Raw genomic sequence first — 15,696 nt, 5'->3', positions numbered from 1 at the left:
GAATACCCTCAACTACTTACTTACTAATTACTACCTACTGGTATGTGTTACTCCATAAGACAGGAATTATGCAATTATTATATCTAATTACTTAGATACATGAATATCTTTAAGAGTCATTATAGAGACAAAAATCAACATTTGTCGAAGTATCAAATCAAAATTACCATATTACAGACAACAAATTTGTGACTCATTCATAGAAAATAGTAAGTGAAATTTCACTATAAGAATATCAGACTACAACCATGCCCATATAGAACAAATTAACACAGAACTTTCTGAATATTATTTATACAGATATGTTATTACATTTATATATAACTCAGAATGGAAAAAAACTGAACAAAGAGTGAGTCCACTTCAAATTAAATTGCAGTTTTCCTAGTGCACAAAGTTTGCATATTAGGAAAAGACAATAAAATTGTAACAATTGCATGCATAGCATAACAGTCTTATACAAGCATAAGCATATTATATATAGAATGAAAAGGGCAATATCCATTATACCTACAAAGGAATCCAACCATGGATGAGAGAATATAACATATAAATACACTCTATACCAAGGCATCAGCACCAGCAACAATTTCCAGGATTTCACCAGTGATCTTAGCTTGACGCTGTCTATTATAAACCCTTGATAAATTCTTCTTCAACTCAATAGCATTATCACAAGCACTACTCATAGCAGTCATTCTAGCAGCTAATTCACTAGCAAGTGATTCCTGCAAAGCCCTCAAGATTTGACTGTTCAAATAAAGTGGCAAAAGTGCATCAAGAATCTGAACAGGATCCTGCTCAAACTGCAAAATCGGCGAAAAATCAATCGTCTTAGACCTAACAGCATCTCTTTCAACAGTTAACTTTCCTTCTTTTGTTGTTAACCTGAAAAGCTCATCCTCGGCAGCATCAACACAGTTTCCATTAATATCACAGATTTCACCTTTTGGTGACAGTGGAAGCAAAGTATGGATTATAGGCTCTGATTTCACTAATGACACAAATTTAGTGTACAAAAGTTCAACTTTGTCAACTTCTTCACTAACAAAGAGTGAGAAAACATCATCCGCAATAGTTTGTGCTTCTTTAGCAGTAGGAAGGTTTCCACCTTCAAGAAACCTATCAACAGGTATATAAGGTCTACGAAGGAAATAAGAGTTACCCTTTCTACCAACACTGATAATAGTGTAATCAAGTCCAAGACCTTTCAACTCAGCAATCCTTTTTTCAGCTTTTTTCAATATTGCATTGTTGAATCCACCACAGAGACCTCTATCACCAGTGCAAACAACAAGAGCAACTTTTTTCACTGGTCTAAGCTTAGTTAGAGGAGCTTCGATATCGTCGGTTTGAAGCTGTTCATTGATGCTGTAAAGGACTTCAACTAGTGTCTGTGAGAAAGGTCTGCCATTAACAACAGCTTCTTGAGCTCTTCTGACTTTTGCAGCAGCCACAAGCTTCATTGCTTCAGTGATTTTCTGAGTGTTTTTGACAGAATCAATACGGTTTCTGAGTTCTCTTAGACCACACTGAATTTGAGTTGGTCTTGAAGGAGTGCAAGAAGATGATGAGTTTTGTGAAGGAAGCTGAAAAGGGTTGAGAGCAGAACGGAAAGAGAGGTTAGAGGCATCAGGTAATGAAGGTTTGGATGAGACCAACATGGTGATATTGGAGCAAGACATTGTTGCAATGATGAGGCTCTGCAGAGTTTACAGCAGAGAAAGAGAGGATGGTCTGTGTGGATTTGGTTGGTTATATTATGAGTTGTTTTTTTAGTTTTGTGATGTCTTATCTTGTTCTAATGTTAATGTGTTGTGTGTGTTGTGTTTGGATTCTCTAATCTCTATTGGCATGAAAGGAATGAGTGGAGGGAATGAAAGGAAGTAGATGAGGTTTTGAGATAACGATTTTGGGTGTTGGAGAGAGTAAGAGTAGATTTCCATTTGTGGGTCCAATCTGATGTGGCTGTTGTGTTGTCTGAGGGTATATGCGGCTATTTGAGTGGTGATTCCTTTTGAACTTGTTAACTCAAACTTAACATCAAATTTGGACAATAAACTAGATACTAGTTAACATGGTTCAAATATGTAATTAACAACTTTCAGTTGATAATTAATGAATATAACAAGGAGTCATAATTAAATATTCATTCAGTAGAACACAATTAACTACAATTTTCAAGTGTTCAAATATAGATATAACATTACCTATTTAAATTGTGATTAAATATATGTGATATTCATTAACATAACACAAGTTGTATTCAAATATACAAATTTAAGTTCTCTTGCAGGTATGATGCAAAGATATTTATAAGTTAAACACCTTATCGGTTAAAACATTACAATAGCTAAAAATAATATCATAGACATTCCCAACCTGATATTTCAGATACAATAAATGGTTAATGGGTGAATTAAATATTGGAGGTTCTAGCCTGAACAAAAATAATTACAGCAAAAGCTATGAGCAAGGATCCAATGGATAAGTTCTTGGCACTTCTTTGGACATTATTTGTTGGGAGGTCAAAATTAGTGGACGAAGTTCTGTACAATTGAATAATTCCACAAGGAACTAATTTTTTTTTTTTTAAATGTTGTCCAGTGAACATGACCCAGTGAAGATCAATTTTTTTTTGGCCATGACCTCTTAACATATTTACAAAGACAAAACACATCACTTGAACCCTTGCCAGTAACTATACAAATCTAAAGTTCAAATTATTCAGACTACCTTGAAAATACGAAGGAGCTCCATCAAAGGACAAAGGGAAGGGGAAAAATTGTTGTCGATTTTCTTTATCCTGTAGCAACTGACCTCTGATTAACTGCCATCCAGCAATTGCAATAATATTAGATGATGGCGAATACGACGACGACGAACAACAACATCAGCAGCAGCAAAAAGTCCAGTTAATTCAGAATTTAGATGGTAGTATGGTGCATCAATCAAAAGTCTTGAACACTACCACCATGTCCTGAACTCAATAACATTGAATCCAATTTGCACACGACTTGCCAGAAAATTTCAATAAGCTATCTTCACCATTACCATCATGGTTTGATTTTTTCAACGGTCAATCATTTATTTGTATTCAATTCGCTGCGACGCTTCCTGGGATTTCGTGGTCTACACACACGAGGACCTATGCTTGGCGATTGTACAATGTCTTCGGAATGTCCCTCCCCCATGTCTGCTTTACCAATTGAGAAGTTTTTGGACGCAGAATCTTCACCAGTTGTTACCTGCTGAAGCATAGCCTTTGATGGTACAAGATTTTTGAATCTACTTGAGTCTAAACTTAAGTCTAAACATAAAGTCTAAACTTAGCCACGACGAATTACTTTTGTCATCCATTTCCTTACTAATCAAAGTCATATTTGGCATAGCATCAGTTGTAGGGAGACAAGAATCAAGTTGAATATCAGAATTGGCTCTTGGGACCTCCTAACAAAATAAAGTTAAAAGGAAGGTTATAATGGAAGGAAATATATTTTGAAAAACTGCTCAAGAGTATAAACTAGCATAAAAAGAAAAGGCTAAATTATACCAGAAATCCTTTAAGTTAGTTAATTGTAACAAATTGGTCTTTAAGTTTTTTCCGTACCACTTAGGTCCTTTAAGATAATTAATTGTAATAAGTTGGCCCTTTAAGTTTTTTCCGTACCAATTAGGTCCTTTAAGTTATTTAACCGTAACAATTTAGGGGATTTCAGATCTTAAAAATGTAAGTTAGTTGGAGCCTAAAAGTTTCAATTAAATAACTTAAAACCTAAGTGTTAAGAAAAATATTTAAAGACTAGTTTGTTACAATTAATTAACGACCTAAGTGGTACGAAAAAAATTTAAAGAACCAATTTATTACAATTAAATAACTTAAAGGACCTCCAATGTGGGAGTTAAATGGTTCAAGATTATACAGAGAGAAATAACCAACCACCACCTAGCATAAAGTTTAGTCAACAGAATAAGATATCTATTAAAGCATGAGGCAAAAGTCGAAACTAGAAAGATTTTTCTAAGGAAGGTGTAATTACATGTGTAAGTGCAAAAACTTAATTATCTGGGCATTTCTAGTCTAAGCATGGATCAGAATTTAAAGCTGAGAACCTAACAAGGATAACATTATTTTCAAATGTCCTGCTCAAGTAAAGAATTATTATGTTGTTGCCACTGACTGACTTATATACTAATTACCACCCAATTAAGGAGTCACAGCTCACAAGGGACAAACAAATAACACAGTCAAACGTGGAAAGATGTGTAAATGGCGGTCTCAAAATAGATAATATCATATATGCCCTCTTATTGCAGGGCTAAAAAAAGTGTAATTTTTATGTTAAATAATTAAACTTGTTGAAGTTATGGGTTTTAGATGAAAAGTAATAACTGGATACTAACTTTATACAAAAGACTAAATATTATCCTTAATATATAGGGATACAAGTCTCCTCGTCCTAATTAATAAATAAATCATGATAAAACTAAGATATGGAAACCAGTCCTAAAAGATAATCTAAGAAACTTTGAGATAAGAAACTAATCCTAAGAGACAAACTAAGATATTTTGACATAATATCAATATATTAAAAGATATTTTATTTTCTTATAGACCTAAAAAAACTATGAAGAGAAACTATTAAGAAAGATCTAAAGATTAATGAGTTGGATAGAAATATGATATATGATAGAATATTATGGCGTCGTTTGATCCATGTAGCCGACCCTACTTAGTGGGATAATGCTTGGTTGTTGTTGTTGTTATTCTAATACTCTCCCTCAAGCTAAGGTTTACTAAGCTTGTTACAAGAAAATAATGCATTGTCTAGCAAATAAAAAATAAATAGAAAACAAAAAACTGAGCTCCACCATTTAGCAAACATCTATACTGACATAACGTCAAGATATTTTCTTATATCCTAACACAAAAATCATTACAAAGAAGTCATAGTAAGGAGTAAGAAACGCAACACATCATTAAACATCTGATGAAAACCTACATTGAAAATTAATAATCGGTGGCTCAACATAAAATTTGGTTTACAAAAATATTCAGTTTTGCATTTGGAAGATTTATTTTGAGGAAAACATAAAAAAATCTATATCTATATAAGAGAAAAAATATACTATCTCTTACGATTATTGAAATTTGTAAAATGTTTCCCTCAATATTAAGTTTGTAATATACACACACAGACACAAACGATTAAAACTAAACTTAGTGAAAAAGATAAGGCAACTACCTCATTTGGAACCTCGGGAGCTTGTTCGCAGCCTGAACCATCCTCTTCCTCAGAATCAGACATCTCCTCACACTCAAACTAAAACAAAATTAAAATCAAGGTTATAAGGGAAGGAAAAAAATTTTTTAAAACTAAGAATACGAACCAGCACCAAAGAAGAATGAGGTGCTGAATGGTACACGACTATAAAGCAAAGAAAAATGGACAACCATCACCCAGCATAAAGGTTATTCAACAGAATAAGGTTGGCAGCAGATGGTCATGAATCAGAAGCAACAGAAACAAATAGTTAATAGATTGATGAAAAACATATGAATTAAAGCATGGAGCAAAAGTTGAAATTAGAAAATTTCCAACTTTGCATAAAGGAAGCTGGATTTACATGTGTAACAAATGAATTATATGTGGGCCTTTTGAGTTTAAACATGGCATGGAAGAGCTGAGAACCTCACAAGAATAACATGAATTCAAATTTGTCAGCTAAAGTAAAGAATTATCATGCTGGCATTGACAAACTGATATATTAATTACCATCCAATGTAGCATGCGTACAGGACAAACAAATAACAGAGTCAAACTTGGAAAGACATGGACAGGGCAGTCTCAATATAGATGTATGCCATCTCATTGCAAGGCTCAAACAAAATGCGTACTTGCGAATTTTCATGTTAAATAATTAAACTCAAGACAAGAAAGTAAAGTTTTTCTGGTAAGCAGAGAGGACCACATAGTAAAGTATATGCTGAAAACCGAATGAAAATTAAAAGTTCATGGTTCAGCATAAAAACTAAATAAGAGAAGATTGAAGTTAAAAAAAAAAAAAAAAAAAACTGTATTGTATAACAGAAGATTTGTTATTTCTCCACATTATTGAAATTTGTGAGAATGTATTTCTCCTCAATATTGAAATTTGTAACATATATAGCACACACAAAGACACGCACGATTAAAATCTAAAACTAACTGCAAAAAAAATAAAGAACCTACCTTATTTTGAACCTCAGAAGCTTGTTCACATCCTGAACCATCCTCTCCCTCAGAATCAGCCATCTCCTCACACTCAAACTCAACATGTTCTTCAATATCTTCCTCGGAATCACTTAACTCTTCTTGCTCCATCACTATCTCAGGATGAGACTGGTTACCAACATCATCATATCTGGTAATGTTATCATCAGGAACGACTAAAGGGGCACTTGAAGCAAGTATACAGCCGCTCGGTGAAGGAATTCTACCACCCTGCTGACAATATGGAGCATTCATTTCTGTTGCACTACTAGCTATGATTTGCTGAGACTCTATAGGAACGTGTTCCTTTAGCTGTCTACTTTTCATAGATTTCTCACTTTCTGATACAGAACTTAGATGAATCTCCAAGTCAAGTTCATTGGATTTGTCATAAAGACCAGAAGATATATTAGTTGTATCAGGCACACCACTATTGACAAGTGGCTCGGCCTGAATAGCATCCGAACTAGTTGGCGCCTGTGTATCATTAGATTTCTGCAGAAGTGGGTGAAAATCAATGCCTCCTAACCTTAATGAGGAATTCTTTGACTGCAATGACTTGTTAGCACTATCAACGTGCCCTTGTTGCTGTGAACTACTGAACAGACTCAGATTTAATTGCGGCTGTCTACCTGAGAAGAAGCTGAAGGAACTAGAAGGATCAGAATTAAATTTAAATGGATAATAATGTGTGTTACCCACTTCAGTGACCTGGAACAGAAGAGGATGCATTTGGAGATCAGCGTAAGTGGATTTCTCTGCCACAGTAGATCTGCCTTCAGCAGTTTCAGAACTTTCTAATTGAGAATGTACCCCACTGTCTTTTGGCATAGGTCTTGCACGTTTAGCACGATGATCAATTCCAATTTTCTCACCATGAGGAATTTGAGACGCAGAATTATCTTTTCTAACATCATTAACACCATCTCGACAAGGATGAACTTTTGATGTTCCAGTCTCGAAACCTTTAAAAGCAGTCTGAGAAACTACACGAACAGATGGAGGAAGATTTACAGGAGGCAAGCCCGGTGCTAATTTTACCAAGTGAGCGCTATTTGGCCTCCGAGACCGATATGGCCGAGAACAGTACTTGGAGCTAGAGGTCGTACCCAAAAATGGGTTTTTAGGAATAGTTGCACTGGGAGCACCTTTCATGCCACTCCTAAAATCAGATGTAGAGTGAAAAGGCAGGGGAAGCTTGTATATGGATGGAAATGCAGGCTGATTACCATTCTGATGTTGAACATTTCCACTTAAACCATAGTTGTTAATTCCTCTATAAAGCTGACTATCTTGTGAAACTGAATCATGGCCAAGATTTACTTCTGCAGATGCCGAGGAAATGTGTTCTGAATGATTAAGAGTAGACGTGTCTGGTCTCCAATCTGCCAGAAATGCCTGGTGGACATAAGGAACATCTGAATGATCCATGCCATCTGCAATTTCGGCCTCACAATCCTGCATTAAGTTCCAAAGAAAGCTCACAACAGTAAATCCAAAATCTGATAATTCCAATCCTTAAAAACAAATATAAAAGCCCAGATGACCTATGCACTCAGACTAAGCCATAGGTTCATTGTCCACTGCAATGATCGATGAACTAGCCAGTGCAAATGTGAACATGTCACATATATATATATATATATATATATATATATATATATATATATATATATATATAGAGAGAGAGAGAGAGAGAGAGAGAGAGAGAGAGAGAGAGAGAAGGGATCCATTGACTCCAAGAGTAAGTCTAAAGAGTTACTCCAAATCATGGCCCTTCATTTGAATGGTAATTAATGGTTGTGATTAATTGATAATAATTGTTATGGTGAGGGTTTTGTACTCCTTTCAAGTCTGACATCAATACACATAGACATCGCTTATTTTCTATGGACAACAATTCACCTTATTTGCTTTTTGTGTTTTACCTTTTCTACTTGGGAAGATCAGCAAGATTTGTTTTTTCTCATATACGTTGTTGTCTGCCATTCATTAATCAATTGAAAAAGAGGAAACCCATGAATTTCAATTCCATGAAAGCTACATGGGGGATCAGTATTTTGTGAATGAGACTTGATCTAAAAAAAAAATTAAAGATTGAAATTGAATTGTGGTATGGGAAGGTGTCGAAGGGCTGACAGATACAGAGATAATGGAAGAATTAAGCAACACCGGTATTCCCATCAGACTTACAAGAAGGAGTACAAAACCCTCACCATAACAATTATAATCAATTAATCACAACCATTAATTACCATTCAAATGAAGGGCCATGATTTGGAGTAACTCTTTAGACTTACTCTTGATACATTTACAAGCACACTAACATAAAATCATGATGATTACAATTTGTTATATACTTATGGTGCATGTACGTATGAGCCAAGATTGCATAAAGGTAGACTAAATTGTATATTGTGCATTTGTATGTTATTTGTCCTAAGCCATTCTGGCAGTTAACAAAAACTACATTTAAGATGACTACTGACATTTCATATACAGGTAGAACCTGAGAGGTAAATTCAAACGCAGGTTTCTTAGCTTCAGACAGTAACAAACCTCTTTATCAGACCTAGGTTGCCCACATTCTGTCTCAGTAGCTTTCGACTTTCTTCTTCCAGACTCGTACAATCTCCGCTTCTCCTTTTTTCCTTCAGCTACCTTGTAAGACTTTTGAGTCCCAAGAGCAACTCGCCATTGGCGTGGAAGCAAGAATGGATCTCTGTGTGGAACAATATATTGCCATACTGACATCCAATCAGATTTATAATGCTTAAGTCCCTGTTAATTTTTTGTCACGCATTAGCAAACTTATGTGCGATTTAACAGAAAATTTTCAAATCCAAATTGCTCTAGAATAAATTACCTCATCAATGCATGCTATCTCCTCTTCAGTCAATGGGGAGGTTTTCATTCTTCGAACTGCCTGTATGGAGAAAAAATCAGGTAAATAGAGTAAAGAATCAATTAATTAAATCTTATATTCAGTTCTGTAGTTCGTTTTATCTTTAGGTTCTTTTTAAATAAAAAACATCGAAGGACAAGCCTATGTGACTCGAATCTCAAATTAGTTGAGTTCAGATGTATATACTTTGGGTACATGATGCTCTATTTTGGCTTTAACTGTTGATAATTGTTACTTAAAATGATCAATCATATAATGATATGAAAAATGAGCAAAAATTCAATTTGCTATTCAGCCAACTGGAATTCCAATTTGTGATTTTCCATCCATGATGATAAATACATCATTTGAGTGATACAAATTTGAAGTATTTAACCATAAATTTCTTTTCTGAAGCAAGTTGGTTTTGGATCTTGGTCTAGGTGCATGATTGACTTTGTCCATGCATTTTTATCTGTTTTCAGTTAGCTAAAAAATTTGATGGCAGTTCAGATTTTCAAAGAACTTCACGTTGATTGTAGCTTATACTTAGTAATTCTCTTCTATGAAATAAATTGCAATTTCCTTCTTCAAGTTTAATCTCCCACACCCATTTGGGGTTGGCCTAGTGGTTGGCTTGGGATCTTGGAGTGTGCTCCTCTCAAGGTCTCAGGTTCGATTCCCTCTGGTGCCAATGTCGGTGGGCAAGTCCATATAGAGCTTTGCTCTGGCTTAGAACGGCCCCTCGCAAGTGGGCGGTGGGATTGGGCCCCTCGGATTAGTCGGTCCTTGGATCGGATACCGAGTTTTCAAAAAAAAAAAAAGTTTAATCTCCCACTATTTCAATTTTATTTTGAACAGTGGTACTAGAGTCGATGATAAATAAAGGTGATTCACTCCTTGCATCAAAATTCTCCTTTAGCAATGTGGAAGTCTGGTGGCACGTCTTGTCAAAACCATTTGTATGGACACTCTTAGCCCAACACGAGAATCTACCAAAATTTTTAGGCTCCCCTTATGACTCAGAATTGGTGCAAAAAAGCCAAACTTCTATGGCTATGAAGCAATGTTCTTATTTCTTTTAGGGCTAAATACACTGAGGTTGAGCGATTTATTTTTTAGGAAGTTGTGGCGCAAATATGTCTACTTTGAGCATTTATCCAGTTGCAATTTCAATGTTTAATGGTGAAAACTGTGAAGGCATGGGGTTTTAGATAAAATAAGAAGAATAAGAATATGATTATGGTGAAATATAATTGATAATGATTTGTAATTTTTACATCCACGGACAGATCACTCAACCAAAAGTTAAGCTTGGAAATGGTGAATTTGAACAAGCAAAATGGGACAATTGCTGTAAAAATATGAATGTTGTGAAAATTGCCACTGATGTTCTTTACATAGCAAAATTATATCTAAATCTTCTTAGTCTTGCACAATTGCTAAGAAATGGATATGCAGTCTCTTCCAAAGGAAATTATTGCTTTACCATTGATGATGAAACAGAGATAGTAAAGATTTAACTGGTCAGAAACAGCTTGTATTTGATTATATATGGATTAAGCATGTGTGTTTACCTTTATTGGGTTCTCTGATGACTTTGAAGAGCAACGATTTTTCTGTCTGACAAAAATCTGTAACCAGACCATTCAGTGCCATATTAGATAAGCAACAAAATTGACCACCACAATGAAATTGCTAAACTAATTATTCAACTAAACATTTTATTTTAATTCAAAAGCTAGTATATAGGACAATTATTTGCACAACTAAAAAAGTGTTGGCCAATCAATGAATAACATAGTATATTATACCCATATAAGACAATTATTAAAACCAACTTCCCAAATCTGTAAGCACAGTCGCTTACTATTTACTAATGAATATCCTAGAGCCAAGAAACTTGTTGCATACTAATTCGTTTACTTTTGCTCTTTCTTTACATTTTTACTTTTGGGGGAGGGGGTTCAGGCAGTGTCTCACCACTAGGCAGCCGAATCATGTAAAAAATAGATGACAGCAAATGGAATTGAGCAACAAATGTAAGCCTACCCTGCCTTTTATTAGAGTATAGCCATCCAAGTACGACACAAAAAGTTTAATTCAAGTAACCAATAACTCATGCAACCCATTTAGCCATTTCAAACATATTTTAAAAAACGAGACCAAAGAAGCTGATTTGATTGGAAATTAGTGAATACTATTTGTATGGGGTCTGGTTTGTACAAACCCAAAATCCAGTGGAAAACCTACGATGAAGAAGCAGTTGTTATATTTTAACCTTTTTTGTAAAAAAAAATTCAGCCAAAAATAAAATCAGTACAAGCCTGATGCCAAGTTACAAAGGCTCACATATGAGGATGATGTGCGAATTATCATTATTTAGTCTCTTATTGAGTTTTAATGTTACTTACAAAACATATAAGATGGGCATTTTATGTTAATTTTCATTTTCTATCTAACTTGATTTCTTATAATATTTATGTTTCCTTATTACTTAAAATTAATGTTATAGAACATAAAATATTCAAAATACATACATTAAATATCACTAATTTAAATATGGTTGAATTAGTGTATCAAGGAACCAGCATATTCATTATTCCACTGACCGCTGGAAGTTTTGAAATACTTGTTATATTACAATTTTGTATAATAACATGAATAACGAATGCGATCGAGCCATACATTAGTCTCTAAACATGACAATACTCACAAATTAGAGAAAAAACCTCAAAGAAGCATACAACAAAAAATAACATACATTTATATGCAAGAAAAGAGTCCATCCATTGTATCACATTCAAAGAAGTTGTCATAAAATTTAGTCAACAATAATAGTCACCTGATGCGTAGACTTGCTGGGAAGAAATCTTTGTTTAATTGCTTCCCAATCTGTATTATATTCCAATATCCCTAAGGCTAGTAATCTGCAATAAAATATATAGGTCTTAGTAAACACTGCGAGCTTGTCTTGAACAATGGGAATACAATTGTAATAGATAAAAATGCAGAAAATGAAGACACGCAATGCTTTTATTAAGTGGTCATACGGTGTAACGGTAGAACAAAAGTGGATTTTGCACGACAGAAAATGTTGGCCGCGATATTAATGGCAGCATGGTTGAAAAGGGGAACTTATAAGAGAATAAAAACCAATATTGCATTTATTTCACCTAAGCCTTGATAGGTGGAAGCGAAAGCTCCAACATTAGTTTTAAGTATCTAAAAGAACTTGACCCACTTCTTACCAGTAAAAAAAACATTTTCATACCTTCCATTTTGAGGGTATGAAAACGTGTTTTGATAAGGTTTTAGGGGGTATGAAGTTGAGGGGAAGTGCTGAGAAATTGATGTTGATTATTATAAGATTTGTTAGTTAAAATCATGACAGGATTACATTCCTAGTTAGATTACATCTCTCATGTATACAAATATTTGTACAAACCTTTGCATTATTGAGTGAGAAAAGAATATTCAAGTAATACAAAGTAAACAGAATCAAGATCTAGCTTTTTCACAGTAAATAATTTAATATAGTTGACTAGCGCAAAGAGGAGGAATGCAACTTACTCGTCCTCTGAATCAGTGAAAAGTGTCCTATTTACAGATGCTGCCAGGGGTGGCTTGTGTGGGAATAATGCTGGATTAAAAAAGGCCAAAAATCTTTGAGTTTTGCTCGCAACTTCCTTTGGCACCAAAGCAATTGACTGCTTTTTGGAACTTTCAACAAGCATGCCAGCCAATGTTTTCTTAGGTTGTTTTTTATCAGGTGAAGATGAGACTGTACTATTGGCTCCAACAACAGATGAAGAAAAAGGAAATAGAGGTTCCTTTTCAATAACTTGATCAAAACCAGATTCAATGAATCGCTTTCGAAACTCTCGGGCAGCTGTAAAAGGAATTTCAAACCAATGCTTGAGTAAGTAAACCATAAAAGTCAATATTATGAACCAGTATAGAATGGAAAGGCATGAAAAAAACTTTAAGTAAATAATAGCACCTACCAGAATTAATGTCATTTACATATCCTCTTAGTAAATTAAGAGGAGCAACATCCAACATAGATAGCACAGGGCCTCTTACAATAGGAAACCAGAAAGAACCGTCAGCATCTTGAAAACAACTTCTTTGCCCATTCAAACCTTCAGAAGAGGTCTGATGGTATTGAGGAATCCTCACACTCATTGCATCTTGGATAGAAGCAGATCCTGTGTGGCACTGGCCTGGGACAGATGGAGTAAAGCAAACAGCAGGATATGGTGTTCTTGTTGAAGCTAATACTGCATCCCGTTTGTGAAGCATCTCAAAAAGCATACTCTGAACTTGAGAAGCTACCTGTTTGTGTGAAGGCTCAAGAACTGACAGCGAAAATACCTGAATAAGCAGTTGTACATGCTCATGTATCAAACTGTACAGCTGACCAATCTGTTGGGGAGTAAAGCCATTAACAAGACCATTTCTTGAAGCAGAAGATTGAATGCTACAAGTAGCTTCAGGCATCAAACCATTCCCTGAAACAAGTTGTCCATTAAGCCAACAAGGCAAAATGGGCCGCAGTGGCCTGTTAACCTGTCCGAATGTTTTTCTCTCACTTTGGGAAGAGCTCTTCCGGCGATTATTTTGTCTAGTCTTTGGTCGTCGTCCAGCACCATCACACTCATTTCGGGTTTCTACCGCTGCATTCTCGTCAGCATCACTGTCCAGCAACTCCTGAAGCTCTAACTCAAAGTCTGCATCATTATCCTCATCATCATCAAGGTTTTCATTTTCATGAGATGAAAGACCGTCACGTTCTCCACCCTGTAATACAGCTGCTAGAAATTTTTTATACTCTTCTTCATCATCGACATTTTGAACATCATCTTCATCATCAGTCTCTTGAAGAAAGGTCTCAAGCTCATCAAGACTGAAACCTTCAAGCGAATAACGAGCTCTAGTACGCATACAAATAGCATCCTCAGTATCTATGTCTATCACTGGGCTTCGGGGTTTCGTTGTGTTGCTTATGTCTTCTATCCTAAAACCATCACTAGTACCACTAATCAAGTCATTCTTCTTCTCCTTATCAATCTCCAATTGAGATATCATACCTGCCGCTTCTAAAACAATTTCCTCCTCGCCATGTTCAGAATCTACTGCACTACAGATTTGCTCATTATCCGTTATCTTTTCCAAATCTATATCCATAGATGGCCCACTATCTACAACATTACGATCCAATCCATCACCTTCAGAACTCAAACTTGATGAAGCATCTGAAAGTGTTTCCTTTAGAAACAAAGGATTAAAGTCTGCATCTTCTTCTTCCTCTTCCTCTTCCTCCTCTTCTTCTTTATCTTCCACAGGTTTCAAACTCCTTTCACAGCCGTCACTAGTAGAAACTGCATTCTGATTCGCAGCAACCCCAATTTCGGCCGACTCAGTGTTTGAATCTGTAGACATATTAAATAACCAATAAATATCAATTTTTTATGCTTCTCAAAACAAAAGTCAAATCCACCGGAGAATCTGAACAAAGCATAATAACAGCTACAGGTCCTTGTTTAGATAAACAGCTTACTTTGCAACTTATAGTAGCACAAACACTTCTCATATAATCTAATTTCATAATAAAAGATAAAATAAAGTCATAATTCATAAACTGTTTTCATAAGCTACCATGGAGAGATTATGGAAATAACCTGAAAACAACTTGCGAAAATTTCATAAGTTGTATTCATAAGTTCTTTCAAACAGTCTCACAAGTGGTTATACTACAACAAAACCACATCAGCAACAACCAAACCTTATTCCTCTAAGCGAGGTAGGCTACATGGATCAAACAACACCATAATGTTGTATTAAATACCATACTTCTATCCGACCCGTTAATCTCTAAATCATTCTTAATAGTTTCTCAAAGTTTTTCTAGGTCTTCCTATGCCTCTAGTAATACCCTCCCTACTACAAAATTTATAGGTCTTCTCTCTACATGCCTAAACCATATAAGCTTAAGTTCCCACCGTCTTATTTGAGTTAATGCCGGTAGATAAAACTCAAATAAGCCAATCCAAACGAACCCTAAATAAGAAACATCACTTTTTCATGCATCTTCCAAATCCAATCACTTCAAAAATGAACAATAGAAAATTTGATTTAGTAAAATCAAATAGTGATTTTATTAAAAACCCAAATGAAACAATAGAACTAAAAATAAATAAATAAAAGACCTAAATTGTAGAAATTTGCAGAAACCCAATATCAATAAGTAGTAAAGTTTCGGAATTTACTATATACTGACGAAGGTTAACTTCCATGGTTGTTTTCTTCAGCACGTGACAACTTGGGTAAACGCCAAAACGGTCCGTCGTGTCAGAAAACGTTTTCTGTTCAATACAACGTTAAAATCCACAAACTATGAACCCTAATCCCAAAGCAATGAATCGAACCTGAAAATCGATGAATGTGCTATACGCGTGGGAAGATGAGAATGAAATATACCCAAATTGTCCTCGCTCGGAATCGAGCTTGGTTGATCAGAGATGGAAACGGCAAGCTTTCGTATCACTATAATCC

At 35.1% G+C, this 15,696-nt stretch overlaps 2 protein-coding genes across 3 annotated transcripts; both read right to left on the bottom strand.

The window, feature by feature from the left end:
* Nucleotides 1-266: 266 nt before the first annotated feature.
* Nucleotides 267-1,900, bottom strand: LOC25481739 (ATP synthase gamma chain, chloroplastic). The gene has a single exon (XM_039830335.1). The coding sequence runs from the start codon at nt 1,683-1,685 to the stop codon at nt 561-563; it is 1,125 nt and encodes a 374-aa protein (XP_039686269.1). The 5' UTR covers nt 1,686-1,900; the 3' UTR covers nt 267-560.
* A 345-nt stretch (nt 1,901-2,245) lies between these two features.
* On the bottom strand, nt 2,246-15,696 carry LOC120578139 (uncharacterized). Of its 2 annotated transcripts, none has more exons than XM_039830333.1 (10): nt 15,422-15,696; nt 13,146-14,573; nt 12,712-13,030; nt 11,984-12,068; nt 10,716-10,772; nt 9,121-9,180; nt 8,814-9,035; nt 6,234-7,712; nt 5,247-5,324; nt 2,246-3,450 (listed from the first exon to the last, which is right to left on the bottom strand). In XM_039830333.1, exons 1-10 carry the CDS (start codon nt 15,435-15,437, stop codon nt 3,289-3,291), a joined length of 3,906 nt encoding a protein of 1,301 aa, XP_039686267.1. In that variant the 5' UTR covers nt 15,438-15,696; the 3' UTR covers nt 2,246-3,288. The 2 variants fall into 2 exon arrangements, with proteins under 2 accessions (XP_039686267.1, XP_039686268.1); XM_039830334.1 differs by having other exon boundaries at nt 15,411-15,694.

Source organism: Medicago truncatula, chromosome 2, assembly GCF_003473485.1.
Source record: "Medicago truncatula cultivar Jemalong A17 chromosome 2, MtrunA17r5.0-ANR, whole genome shotgun sequence".
Lineage (NCBI taxonomy): Eukaryota > Viridiplantae > Streptophyta > Magnoliopsida > Fabales > Fabaceae > Medicago > Medicago truncatula.
This window is presented reverse-complemented; position numbering and strand designations above follow the sequence as displayed.

Bases quoted from the DNA above. Each gene is read 5' to 3' on its own strand.
- LOC25481739 (XM_039830335.1), bottom strand. From the start codon at position 1,685: ATGTCTTGCTCCAATATCACCATGTTGGTCTCATCCAAACCTTCATTA.
- LOC120578139 (XM_039830333.1), bottom strand. The intron at 10,773-11,983 runs GTGACTATTATT...GTCTGGTTACAG, and splicing joins CCAGCAAGTCTACGCATCAG to ATTTTTGTCAGACAGAAAAA. The intron at 3,451-5,246 runs GTAGTTGCCTTA...TTATTTTGTTAG, and splicing joins CTCCCGAGGTTCCAAATGAG to GAGGTCCCAAGAGCCAATTC.